Source organism: Peromyscus maniculatus, chromosome 2 (assembly GCF_049852395.1).
Source record: "Peromyscus maniculatus bairdii isolate BWxNUB_F1_BW_parent chromosome 2, HU_Pman_BW_mat_3.1, whole genome shotgun sequence".
Classification (NCBI taxonomy): domain Eukaryota; kingdom Metazoa; phylum Chordata; class Mammalia; order Rodentia; family Cricetidae; genus Peromyscus; species Peromyscus maniculatus.
In genome coordinates this window covers 160,470,369-160,484,178 of record NC_134853.1, presented here as the reverse complement: position 1 = coordinate 160,484,178, position 13,810 = coordinate 160,470,369, and the positions used below count along the sequence as shown (strand labels likewise).

Below are 13,810 nucleotides of genomic sequence, written 5' to 3'. Positions count from 1 at the left end.
CACTGCAGTATGCTTTCCTAGAAGTTTTCTATTACATTTTTATTTATTTTGCATGTGTGTGGGTGTGAGTTCACATGCTGTGGCACATGTCTGGAGTTCAGAGGACAATTTAGGAGAGTCAGTTCTCTCTGCCTACCTTGTGGGTTCCAAGGATTGAACTCAGGTCGTCAGGCTTGGTAGCAAGCACCTTTGATGCTGAGCTGCCTCACTGGCCGTGGTGCTTTTTTTTAAAGAGTTTCAGATTGCTCTCTGAGTCATGATATCATGTGTGGATGTACAACTCACCTTGACATGTACAAGACATACCTAAAGACAGCTGTCAGAGTCCCGAGGTTATAAAGAAGAGCAAATGGGAGTGGAGCCTGTGTTCCTGGGAAGGGAGACTAGATATTGTGAGACACCATCTCTCGGTGTGAACAGTCTCTGCGTTCAGCATGATTCTATTATAAATCCAAGATTGGAGGCGAGGTGGGTGGCTGGAGAGATGGCTCAGCAGTTAAGAGCACTGGCTGCTCTTCCAGAGACCTGGGTTCAATTCTCAGCACTCATGTGGTGGCTCACAAAAGTCTGTTCAATTGACATATATGCAGACGAAACACCCATACACATACATTTTTTTTTTTTTTTCGATTTTTTGAGACAGGATTTCTCTGTATAACCCTGGCTGTCCTGGAACTCACTCTGTAGACCAGGCTGGCCTCGAACTCAGAGATCCTCCTACTCTGCCTCCCTTCCCAAGTGCTGGAATTAAAAGCTTTTGCCACTTCCTCCCAGCATAAAATAACTAAACAACAACAACAAAAACCAAAATGTAATGGTGATGAACTTCGATTGTAAGAGAATGGCTTGGGGTCAGCAAAGTGGCTGAGCATGTAAAAGTGCTTGCCACCAAACCTGATGACTCGAGTTTGATCCCCAGATTGGATCCATTAGGTGAAAGGAGAGAACCGACTCCTGCAGGTGGTCCTCTGTCCTCCCCATGTGCACGTGACATGTGCGTGCGTGCCCCCGATAAATAAGTGAAGTGTAAAAGGGGCTGGACCAGTAATTTCGGAAAAGAGTAGCTGGGTAGGGGCTAGGTAGACTTCTTCTGCCCATGTCCAAGTGCTGAGTAAAGTGGAAATAGTTAAAATGGGGACTGATACAGGAACAGTCAGCAGACGAACAACACAGAATAGTCTAGAAAGGGCTATTGACTTGTGGATTACATGGAAAGAGGCTGGGCCATGAGAAAATGCTCACCGATCCAGAACTAATACAGGTGATCCTTAACTTCATACTCAGAGAGTGAACACAGAAGGTGAAGGGCAGGAGTGGGGATGTCAGCGACCGAGCATCTCCAGAAGCTGTGCCTTGCTTAGCGTGGACCCAGTTGTTAGCACCTCTAAATAAATAAGGTAAAGGTGGGGGAGGGCTGGAAAGAGAACCTAACTGAGCAGCCACAAGGCCTGACTTCCACTTAACAAAGCTGGGCACGGCTCACACCCACCTGTAATACCACTGCTCTTGGGATTGGAGGCAGGATGATGGCTGGGGTTGACTGGCAGCCTGAAAACATGAGCTCAGGGTTTAGGGAGGGGCCCTGCCTGAGAGGAACAGGGCGGAGGGTGGGAGAGGAGGACACACTACACAAACAAAGTAAAATAAAACCCTAAAGTAGAGGGGAAACAAGAACCTTTAAAGGGAATTATTGACAAATTTGACTGTAAAAACAAATATTTTCTCAATGGGGAAAAAAGACACCAGAGACAATAGTACATAACAATAAGAACTGCAAGAAGGGGCTGGAAAGATGGCTCAGTGGTTAAGAGCACTGACTGCTCTTCCAGAGGACCCAGGTTCAATTCCTAGCACCCACATGGCAGCTCACAACTGTCTATAATTCCAGTTCCAGGCGACCCCACACTCATAGCAAAACACCAAAGCACATAAAATAAAAATAAATTAAAAAAAAAAAGAACTGCAAGAAATCAGTCAAAAAGCTGGTGATGGTGACACATGCATTTAAAATCCCAGCACTCCAAAGCCAGAGGCAGGCAGATCTCTGTGAGTTCAAGACAGCCAGGTCTACAAAGCGAGTTCCAGGACAGCCAAGGCTACACCTTAAGACTCTGTCAATAATAATAATAATAAATAATAAATAATTTTTAAAGACAAGCAGACCAGGTGTGGTGGCACACATCTCGAATCCCAGTACTTAGGAAGCTGAGGCAGGAGGACCATGAATTTGAGGCCAGCCTGAACTGCAGAGTGAGACCTCGTCAGAGAGGGAGAGAACACATCTTGGCACGGGTGTGACAGTGTGACGTAACACTAAAGTGTGCAAGAATGCCTTCAGGGACTGGAGAGATGGCTAAGGGGTTAGAGCACTGGCTGCTCTTGCAGAGGACCCAGGTTCAATTCCCAGGACCCACATGGCAGCTCACAGCCATCTGTAACTTCAGTTCAGGGCATCTGATGCCCTCTTCTGGCTACCTTGGGCACCAGTCATGCATGTAATGCACAGACATACATGTAGATAAAACGGTCATATACATTAAATAAATAATACACATTTCTAAATAGCCAACTGGGGATCATTTAAAACAAAAACCCAAAACGCCTTCAGCCATTGCCAGCAGGCTGCTGCATTGTGGATTTAGTCCGTCCGACTGCTCTAGAAGGTTTTCCTGCCTCCGCTCCTTCTGCCTGCATGACGAGTGGGCAGACCCTTCGGGACTGAATTCTGTCCCCTTCAGCCAGGCTGCTGGCCTTGCTCCGGCTGGAGAGAAGAGAGACTATTTTTGTTGTGGGAGCTGAATGGTTGGCCTCCCTCCAGGAGCACATGCTGCCTGGTGTGACTGATCCCTCTCGGCTGCTGTAGCCGCCTCCATCGCTGCTTCCAGAGAACACTTGAGAATACGGTCGTCCCAGGAGCTTACCCAGCCCCAGTCCTGGGGTCTGTGCCCTTCTCTTGCGCTTTCCGTCTGGGCCATGGAAAGGCGGGCGACAGGAACGGAGGGTCCTGATCTGGTGGCATAGAACTCGGCCTGAGGGTCCAAGCTTTCTCCCCCCACACCCACCAGCCGCCCCCGAATTGGCTAATCTTTTCTGCCCGCATCAACCTGGTGGGCTGGGGGTGCTTCAGGGCACCTCCTCTGTGAGCTTGATTTTCTCCCCTTCTTCTTCCTCTCTCTCTCTCTCTCTCTCTCTCTCTCTCTCTCTCTCTCTCTCTCTCTCCCTCCCTCCCTTTCCCCCCCCCTTTTTCTGTCTGTCTTTCCAGCCCTGGGAACAGTGTCTTTCTTGGCATAGGGCTTGACATGAACCTGGCACACACCTAGATCTGGCCAGGTTCCTCAGGCAAACTCAATGCTCATGTCAGCCTTGGCAGGAAGGCCACCAGAGCAGGTGATCCAGTCTGTTCGACCTCAGTGTGTACAGAGGACAGCTCCAAGCAGGCCTACACATTAAATAAATGATTTTTTTTTTAAAGCTGATTAGGAGTCTTTTTGAAATGCCTTCAGGCATTACCAAGTAGCTCTGTGTGTGTGTGTGTGTGTGTGTGTGTGTGTGTGTGTGTGTGTGTGTGCGTTATATGTATGTATGTATGTATGTATGTATGTATGTATGTATGTACCTGTGCATGGCTGACTTATACAGACACCACTGTGTGTGGTGTGTGGTACTCAGGCAGCAAGTGCAGCCCATGGCCCTGCCCCAAAGCTTAGTGCCACCCAACACTTGTGCGAGCTGGACACCCCTCACCAGCCCGAGGCTGTCTATATGAAGTCCCTCCTGAGAGCCTTTGCCTTCTGGAACCTCCTGGGCAAGATCAGCGCTCAGCAGGGCCGTGGAAGCCAACTCTGCTGGCCATCGCCGGACGCCGTAGGCCTGGAGCTCTCCCCATCAGCATGATTCTCTTTCTTCCAGCTACAGAGCTACTTCGCAGCGTGTGAGGATGAGACCCCCGCCATCCGGAACCATGACAAGGTCCTGCAACGTCTGTGTGAGCACCTGGACCACGCTCTGCTGTACGGGTGAGTGCAGGCTGCTCTTGGGGCTGAGGGAGCCAGGCGTGGAGACCCCCGATGGCCCCCGGAGAGACATTGCTGCTCTTGTCTGCCTCTGTCCTTTGTCATCTTACCAGAGGAGCCGTGTATGGCTCAGACAAGCTGCAGGAAGCTCATGGGGTGGGGACGGGATGAGAGCACCTGGTTGCCTGAAGCAGCCCTACCGAGGCCCAGCTGCTGTCCTTTCCTTACAGATTGCAAGACCTCTCATCTGGCTACTGGGTGCTCGTGGTCCATTTCACCCGCCGAGAGGCCATCAAGCAGATCGAGGTGCTACAGCACGTGGCCACCAACTTGGGGCGCAGTGAGTAGAACACGGGGCATTTGCTGTGCTCTCCCTGTGGGGAGCTTGGGGCTCAGGTCCAGCCCAGGTCAGCCTGAGGCAGCCGTCTGCCTTGTAGTGTCCAGTGGCAGTGGGGGTTCAAACGCCAGCACCTTCCACAAAGCCTCATTTTTTCCCTGTGCATGTGACAGTTCGTGGGTGTGTCACTGATGAAGTGAAGGGGAACATGAGCCACAAGAACACTGGATTCCTTTGGAGTCCCAGGCCAAGCGCATGAGATAGAAGCGTGTTAGCCTGCAGGGTCGGGCAGTGTCCGTGAATATCTCAAAAAGGCACTGACCCCCCGATCACCACCATGCCTTCTGCGCTCTGGCTGACTTTCCTGGCTGACCACAAGCTAAGGCCTGACCTGAAGGCTCTTGGGCTACCTAGTTACTCCTGCCTTCTCTGCAGGCCGCGCCTGGCTCTACCTGGCTCTCAATGAGAATTCCTTGGAGAGCTACCTGCGGCTGTTCCAAGAGAACCTGGGTCTACTGCAGAAGTACTATGTCAGGTGAGTGTCTGAAACACCCTTGTTTCTTGCTGGGCCCCCAGCTCCCTAAACCTCAACCCAAAGCCTCCTGTCACATAGAGACAGAGGCCTAGCTTGGTATCACACACTGTGGGCCTGACAGTGGTAGCAGAGAGACTAGGAGTCTTGCTGGCCGTCTGGTGGCTTCCTCCAGAAGTACTCAGAGTCTTCCTCCAGAAGACATGTGGGCTCTATAAACAGTCTGGTGTCTACCCTGAACTCAGGCTGACCAAATGCCCAACCTTTGCCTTCCCCTTTGCTGGAGACACCTCAGGGACAGGGTGTTCAGAGCAGCCACTGAGAGCCTGATAAGCCTTGTGCTCCAGGCCCATCTCTGACACTTAGTAAGCTTCACAGCCAATACGAACAGGAGGAGAGGAGCGGGGCGTGGCTGAATGAGCTGGGTATCCTCCAGGGGTGGGCTGTCACCCGTCCAATTTCAACACTGTAGGCTTTCTGGTGAGGTTGAGCCAGGCTGGTGACCAGACTCAGAGATCCCTGGGTTGTTTTTTGTGTCTGGCAGGAACGCCCTGGTCTGCAGCCATGATCACCTGACTCTTTTCCTGACCTTGGTGTCTGGGCTGGAGTTTATTCGGTTCGACCTGGATCTGGTGAGACACCTTGGTTCTTGATACTGGAGGAAGATGAGAGGGGGTTGGGAAGGACTTCATTTTTCTAGTCCATCTGGAGTTTGTTGTGTGTGGCTGACCTTGGCAACGCCTCATTGTTCAGATAAAGGACGCCTTTAGGGTCAGTGGGATTGGCTGGAAGGGCTTACTCTCTCAGCTTACTCATGGCCAGGATTCCTGCTTCAGTGTCTTCCTGTCTCTCTACACACCTGGGGAAAAGCCACATGGCCTCAAGTGTCATAGCTCAGAAGGACTCACCTTTGTGTTTAAGACATGAGTGTCTGAGAGGTACAAGGCAAATTCCTGCGATCCTGACAGGCGTCCTTGGCTCCGTGCTTCTCCACAGGAGCTCTCAACCCCTCTTCAAACTCTCAAGCCCTTCATGACCATACACTGGACACTGGATAGACCTTCCCATGTCCAAGGGCTCACTTTCTAAGACTCTACCCCCCAGATGCCTAAAATCACAGATGGTACCAAACTCTGTATGTGCTGTGTTTTTAACCACTCTTAACCACTGAGATTGGTTATCCTGCCTCCAATAAATAATTTTTTATTGAGATAGGTTCTCACTAAATATCCCTGGCTGGCCTGGAACTCACAGAGATCCACCTGCCTCTGCTTCCCAAGTGCTGGGATTAAAGGCATGTACCACATGTCTAGCTCTAAAATATTTTGAAAACTTATCACTTGTTTATTTCTGGAAGTTTTTACTTAATATTTCCAGACTACAGTAACAAGCCATAGACAACAAAACTGCACGTCTGAGGATGTGCCTGTACAAGGACAATACTGACCCCAAAGAGGCCAGAGCATCTCATAGACCTGGGCTCGACAAGACCCTCGTACCTGCTGAAGGTGGGACTCAGCAGTGGTAGAAACCAGAGACAGTGAGAGATTCTAATGCTGAGAGCTATCAAGGGAATGTTAGCTGCTCTGGCTGGATTCTGAGGAATCTTCTTCCTTCCTTTTTTGTGGCACTGATGATGGAACCCAGCTGTGCATGCATTCAGGCAAGCATTACTGTGTCAACACTCATCACATCCAAAGCTTTAGAACTATGTCCTACTCCTTGGGGCAATTCCTTCCTGGTTAACTCCTGATCACACTGATTTCCCTAAGAGAACATGGTGTGTGTGTGTGTGTGTGTGTGTGTGTGTGTGTGTGTGTGTGTGTGTGTGTGTGTGTGTGTGTGTTTGTGTGGTATCAATGTGGTGTGTGTGTGAGATCCCCATCTTCCTTCCCATCCTGATTCTGGTGACTGCTTGCCAAGCCTTGTTTGCTGGCTGTCCTGAGGTTCCTCTCCAACGTTCCTCCCCTTCTTCTGTTTCCCCAGGATGCCCCTTACTTGGACCTGGCCCCCTACATGCCCGATTACTATAAGCCTCAGTACCTGCTGGACTTCGAAGACCGCCTTCCCAGCTCAGTCCATGGCTCAGACAGCCTGTCCCTCAACTCCTTCAACTCTGTCACCTCCACCAACCTGGAATGGGATGACAGCGCCATTGCCCCATCTAGTGAGGGTAAGTGGCCCCTGGGGAAAAAGGAACTAGGCCTTGTGTCCTGAAGTGACCTCTGGAGTCTCCTAAGCCTTGCTGAGTGACAGTGTCTCTCTGGTGTTTGGACAGAGCTGATCATTTCCCAGATCTTCATTTCTGTGGTAGCTTAAAAAAAATAAAATAAAAGGAAAAACCAGGCCCTATGAACCTTACTAACTTTCCTAAAAGTTTCTAGCCTTATGCCCAGGGGCAGTCTTCTGAGCAAGGAGAGAGTCATGGCAATATGCCCTGGGAACTCTTGCCCGAGTCAGGGCTGAGCATCCGCTGCCTGGGGATGGTTGTCCTGCAGCAGGTTCTGTGCAGGGGCTGAGCAAACCCAGGAGAGGCAGGCAGGCTGAGGGGCGGGAACCCTCATGGTTTCTTGGTGCCCCTCCATGGGTCAGAGATGGCTGTACCGGTCCCCGAAACTGACAAACCATAAGTGGATCCTTTCAGCTCAGATCGGTGGCTAGAAAACCCTGGCTTTCCTCAAACCTTAGGTGTTGGCATTCATAAAACTGGCTGTTGCCCCCGCTGCAGTGAGATCTAGCCTTCCTTGATCTGACCTCAGTCACTCAACCTGGCCTCCTGGGAGGCAGGATCCGCGGACTCCCTCAGCTCCCTGGTCGCCTCCCCTGTGACCTGACCTTCCTCATTGTTCTGTTTGTGTATGGGTCACGTGTCCCACTTTCAGACTTGTTTCAGCAAGATTTGCATCATAGGAGTTAGCATTTTAGCTCAGTGGGTAGAGCGCTGGTCTATCATGTATGAAGCCCTGGGCTCTCAATCCCCGGCACTGCATAAACCCAAGCTTGTGGCCAGTGAGATGGCCTAGTGGCTAAAAACCACTTGCCACACCACACAAATCTGACAACCCACCATACAAGGAGAAAACTGACTTTTGAAGGTTGTCCTCTGATCTCCACACACTCACAGTGATACACGCAAACCCATGTTTACACATCACACACACACACACACACACACACACACACACACACACACGCACACGCACACGCACACGCACCAGGCCTGATTGGGCACACCTGTAATCCCAGCACTCAGAAGGTAGTCAGGAGGATCAGACATTCTGGGTCATTCTGTACTATGTAATAAGTTCAAGACCAACCTGCGCTGCATGAAAATATGTTTCAAGAAACTAATAATAATAAAAAGATTTGCACTACATATTTTCTTATGGGACAAGTGAAGAAGCCACCCAGTCTCCTTGGGTGGGCCTCATGGGATACCCTGGAGGAGGAGTCAGAGGGACAGGCCTTGAAGAAGTGGCCAGGCCATCCATGGGTGGAGCTTATACTAACTCTAGCCAGAAGGACAGGACCTCATTACCCCAGGGCCACAGGGGGAGGGGCAAGGAGACTCAGGTTCTTGTGCGCCAGGACAGGCTCTGGGTTGGGAAGGAGCGGCCCTCAGGACAGCCGAGGTGGCCGTCGGCTGTTAGAGAACGCGTACGACGTTCTCCTCCCTCCGTCTTCTCCCCGTGTCTCCCACCCGATGCCCCGACCCCCTTCCACTGCCCGTTTCTAATCTTGAGTTTTGTCCCTCGTTTTTATAGATTATGATTTTGGAGATGTGTTTCCAGCAGTGCCGTCTGTACCCAGCACAGACTGGGAAGGTGGGACAGAGTCCTCTGTGACCCTCTTTTCCTGGTTTGCAACGTTTCCCCGCCCAGCTTGCTGCATGTGTTTCAGAATCAACTTCTTGTTACTTATAACAATGCCCGTGGTCATAACGACGCCAGAGCTGGTGTTGGAGTAGGTGGAATTCTGCAGTAGGGGAACTTGGCCCTTAGCCCAGGAGCACTTCTCTCAGGGAGCATTCCTGCCTTTCCCCGGGGGCCTCAGGAGTCACTAAGTGACCCCTGCCCAGACACCAGGTCACCCTCCGGATTCCAGTCCTAGTCGTTACACTAATGGTGTATGTGGGTGACCTGGTTCACTGGAGTGGAAACGTGTTCTAGGAAAGTGATGCTTTGAGATACAAGGATTGTAACCTCCTATTTATCACAAGAGCATCCAGGAGAAAGATGGAGGCTTGATCCTTTCAGGCTATCCCTAATGGGTTGAGATCTAAGTGAGGAAACCACCCAGGCATAGCTAAAACTCCCCACAGGGAGGAGTCAGCAAGATGGTTTGGCAAGAAGAGGTACTTGTCACCACCAAGCATGACCACTCGAATTCTTTCCCTGGAAACCACATGTGGGAGGAGAGAACTAACATCTCCAAAATGGCCTCTGACCCCTGTGTACATGCATAGCATCCTTTGACCCCTGTGTACACACAGCATTATCTGACCCCCGTGTACACACGGCATCCTCTGACCCCCGTGTACACACAGCATCCTCTGACCCCTGTGTACACACGGCATCCTCTGACCCCTGTGTACACACAGCATCCTCTGACCCCTGCTTACACACGGCATCCTCTGACCCCTGTGTACACACGGCATCCTCTGACCCCTGCGTACACACGGCATCCTCTGACCCCTGCGTACACACGGCATCCTCTGACCCCTGTGTACACACGGCATCCTCTGACCCCTGTGTACACACAGATTTATCTGACCCCTGCGTACACACGGCATCCTCTGACCCCTGCGTACACACGGCATCCTCTGACCCCTGTGTACACACGGCATCCTCTGACCCCTATGTGTACACACAGCATCCTCTGACCCCTATGTGTACACACAGCATCCTCTGACCCCTGTGTACACACGGCATCCTCTGACCCCTGTGTACACACGGCATCCTCTGACCCCTGTGTACACACGGCATCCTCTGACCCCCATGTGCACACAAGTGTGCCCTGCCCCATAGGTAAGTCAGTGTGAAAGCTTCCAACAAGGAGATTCTCTGTGAAGTTTTAAAGCAGTTTAGCGTCCTATGCTGTCCTGCACATCAGCATTGTGGGGACATTTTTTTTCTGCCTGTGACCCACAGCTGGGCTTGGACAAATTCACACGGCAACTCCCAGGTGGCGGTACTGACTCCAAGTAGGCTCTCTGTTTGATGCAGTAAATGTTTGCTCCTTAAATCTGAGGCTGTCTCAGACTCCCTTCCCAAAGAGCTCCTGCCCCGGCACCCCTTTCTTGCCTGAGGTGGGGTCCCGCCCCCCCAGGATGACCTCTCAGCAGTGGACCAGAGCTGGTGTTTCCCATGTGATGTGAGTGTGAACTAGCTTAGCTGTGAGAGACACGGGCTCCAGCACTGCGAGGTAAATTGTGTCGCTCAGCCAAGAAGGTAGCCTTGAGTGCAGGTGGTGTGAGACCCGGAATTCCACCTTAACATCTTCTCTCCTCTCAGCCTCCTCTGAAGCATAATGTCGGCGTTGGTTTTTCCCTCTGGCTCTAACCACTAACCCTTTCCTGACACACTTTTTAGTCACTTGACAGGCAGACCATGACCTCTGACCTTCCTCCGCAGCCCTGTAGATCTTGCCCAGGAACTAATAGCCCAGCTTGCTCAGGCTGGGCCAGGCTCAGGCAGGGTTATATATTCATTGCAGAGGTGACTCCAAGGTCCTCAGCACTGAAGAATTCCCTGGCCCACTGTGGCCGCTCACCCAGCTAAGACACCACTGTCTCCTTGAGCCTGGAGGAAAGGAATTAGGGGCAACTCCAAACTTGGGGCCCTGAACAGGGCTGGGTAGGGTGATCCATGGTCTTAAGCTTCTTTATAAAATTGCTAGGCATCCAGGCTTAACACCTACCATGTCCTGAGGTCTGTTCACTCACCTCTCATGACCCCTCCCAAGCAGCTGCAGGTGCTCAGGGAAGAGGTTGCAACCTCTGTCCCTGTGGGAGCCCTCTGTGGGGTCCGAAAGCATGATTTCCTCCTTCTGAGAGCTAGGCTCCAGTCAGGAAAATGGAAGACCATCCCTAGCATGTTCCTGACAGAGACGTAATAACTTTTAACCCTTCCTGAGGCAGGAGGACTGTGGATTGTCCCAGGCCAGACAGGGCTACATAGTGAGACCCCCATCTCAAAAAGATGAAAATGAGAAAAGACAACCACTTAAACCAAGAGAAACCAAGTACTGTGTCAGCCAGCAGGCCCTTCCGGTGTGCTTAGGGAAGTGTGTTCTTCCTCCCACTTCTGCAGAGGTGATGGCCAGCAGGATGTGCACATGTCAACTCCTAGAGTAGAGTGGCCGTTAGCCCTCACCCAGGCAGTCCCAGGTCCCAGCTCTCTGCCTGGGTGGCTCCCATCTGCCGCCAGATAAACGGCCCCCTGTGCTTACCATGCCGGTGCTCCCCGTCCGCCTAGTCCAGTGATTTAGACTACAGGGATTTGGAGGAGGCCAGTTGGATCCGCTCCTCACTGAAAGGCAGCAGCGTCCTCCAGCTCACCCTAAGAGGGGTGCCCGGCTCTGTAGAGCCCCAGGAGTGCTGTTGGATTTGGGGGAGAAAAGTCAATATCCTCTGAAGAGCTTGCGAGGTGTCTTGGGGGGCAGCCCCTTACGCCCCTTCCTCTCCGCATCTCATCTTGTTGTCCCTGATCTGTCACTGTCCTCTGTTGTACTGGGTCCTGTGTCCCCCTCCCCAGCCCCTCCCCTGTGCTCCACGGTTTCATTTTCCTTGTCTTCTCTTCTGCTCTTCTTGCTTCCTATGTTCCCTGTTGTCTGTGGGGGAGGGGGCTTGCAGAGGACTTTGGGTATCACTTTGCACAAGGAGTGGTGTTGCGGGGCTCCTGGGCACCCCAGTCCTTACATCAGAGGGCTCTGAGGTTATCCTGGGAGGTATGCAACCTGTCTCCTCTCGGGGTCCCAGCCACCCTGGGCAGCATCAGTCACCCTGCCCAGGGCTTAGGCTAGAAGCCGTTTCGCATTGTGGACCCTTAACTGAACTTGGCTAAGTGTGAGTACTAAGGGCTCCTGGTGACAGAGAAGAGGGCGTCCCCATCATTTGGCTCCAACAGCACTGATTGCATGTCCTGTGGGTTGGGGGCCTCTGCTCTTGAACTAGGGCCACCGCGGTCAGGCTTCCCTGGGAGGAACTAGCCCACCTCCCCTGAGATAAGGCATCCTCTGGGGCCCAGTCGGTGGCTGACAGGCTGTCTGTGTCCTGTCTCCTTGTCCTTGCAGATGGAGACCTCACAGACACCATCAGCGGGCCCCGCTCCACTGCCTCGGACCTAACCGGTAGCAAGGCGTCTACCAAGAGCCCCACCCAGCGCCATAACCCTTTCAATGAGGAGCCGCCCGAGGCTGTGTCGTCCTCCGACACCACCCCTGTGCACACCACCTCTCAGGAGAAGGAAGAGGCCCCGGCCCCAGACCAGCCAGATGCCTGTACGGAGCTTGAAGTCATCAGGTCAGCAGGGAAGGGAGGGCCTGGGAGAAGGTGGATGCGTCAGCCCCTTGTGCCCAGTGTCCAGGGAAGACGGGGACTGTCCCAAGGGCAGGGGACATCACTGAGACTTAAGAAGCAGCCCCTTCACACCTTGTACAGTTCTTTGGGCCACAGGGATCAGAAGATCTGTCCCAGGGAGGCTGCTGTCACCAAGGGCAGAGACAGGTGACAAACAGCAGAAGAGCAGACTTTGTTTTTGTCTGAGACAGGGTTTCTCTGTGCAGCCCTGGCCATTCTAGAACTTACTATGTAGACCAGGCTGACCTCAAACTCAGATCCTCTGGCCTCTGCCTCCTGAGTGCTTGAAATAAAGGTGTGTGCCACCACACCTGGCCAGGCCTCTTTTGTTTAAGACAGGGTCTCTCTATGAAGCCCTTGCTGTCCTGGAACTCCCTTTGTAGACCAGGCTGGCCTCGACTCACAGAGACCCTCCAGCCTCTGCCTCCTGAGTGCTGGAATTAAAAACATGAGCCACCTCACCAGGCCACATCAGGTCTTTATTCTGGAGGCTGAGGTGAGGGTGCCACACCCACAGTTCCTGAGAGGAGGACCCTTTCCATGTTTACACGTGTCCACCTTGTGTGTGTTCACATGTCAGAGTGGAGAAACCTCTCGGGCTGTTTTCATAAGGGCCACGGTCCCATTCACAGAGCTTAGCACCTCTCATGGTCCCATTCACAGAGCTTAGCACCTCTCAGAAGCACCCTTTTGATCCCATTACCTGTGGGTTAGGGTTCCATGCATGAACTGGGAGGGACACAAGCATCCATCTTGGGGTAAGTTCCAAGCCCTGGAGGGACTGACCTGGACCGCAGCCACAGCTGGCTTCTGAGCATTTTGTCTAGCCCATCCAGGGCCAGGAACCACCTTTGGGCCAGACCTCTTCCCAGAAGTACTTGTTTTGTGAGAAGGGTCCTCAGTATATATGTATGAAGCCCAGGTTAGACTCAAACTTGCCATCCCCCTGCCCCAGCCTTGCAGTGCCGGGGAGTCAGCATACATTCTGAGATCTCTCTAGTTCTGGTTCTAGCTGAGCCGGCTTCATGTTTCATGTTTTTGACACATGGACAGAGGTGTGCTGGGGGGGGGAGGGAACGGACTCGTTGACACATGGACAGAGGTGTGCTAGGAGAGAGGAGGGACTCATTGACACATGGACAGAGGTATGCTGGGGGGGGGGGGACTCGTGGCTAGAGCCATCTCAGCTCTCTGACCTCCCTTGGACCCTGCTCTGAGAACTCCACACCGGATGAGGAAAGAAGCCCCATATCCCATCGTACCTGCTGGCCTGAGACAGGAGCATTACCCCCTAGGGTCTGGGCTTGGGACACATACACACATTCCCTCTCTCACACACACACCTGCTC

General features: G+C 52.5%; 1 protein-coding gene across 2 annotated transcripts in view; it reads left to right on the top strand.

The window, feature by feature from the left end:
- Plekhm2 (pleckstrin homology and RUN domain containing M2) overlaps positions 1–13,810 on the top strand; it is a 42,532-nt gene that overhangs the window by 20,957 nt on the left and 7,765 nt on the right. Inside the window, exons 2-8 of one of the 2 annotated variants that reach the window (XM_076565606.1) lie at positions 3,910–4,016; positions 4,244–4,353; positions 4,786–4,885; positions 5,427–5,514; positions 6,869–7,055; positions 8,647–8,706; positions 12,176–12,404. In XM_076565606.1, coding sequence (XP_076421721.1) covers positions 3,910–4,016; positions 4,244–4,353; positions 4,786–4,885; positions 5,427–5,514; positions 6,869–7,055; positions 8,647–8,706; positions 12,176–12,404 — 881 coding nt within the window. The remainder of the gene's footprint in view (positions 1–3,909; positions 4,017–4,243; positions 4,354–4,785; positions 4,886–5,426; positions 5,515–6,868; positions 7,056–8,646; positions 8,707–12,175; positions 12,405–13,810) is intronic. The other variant, XM_076565607.1, reaches the window with a different exon arrangement.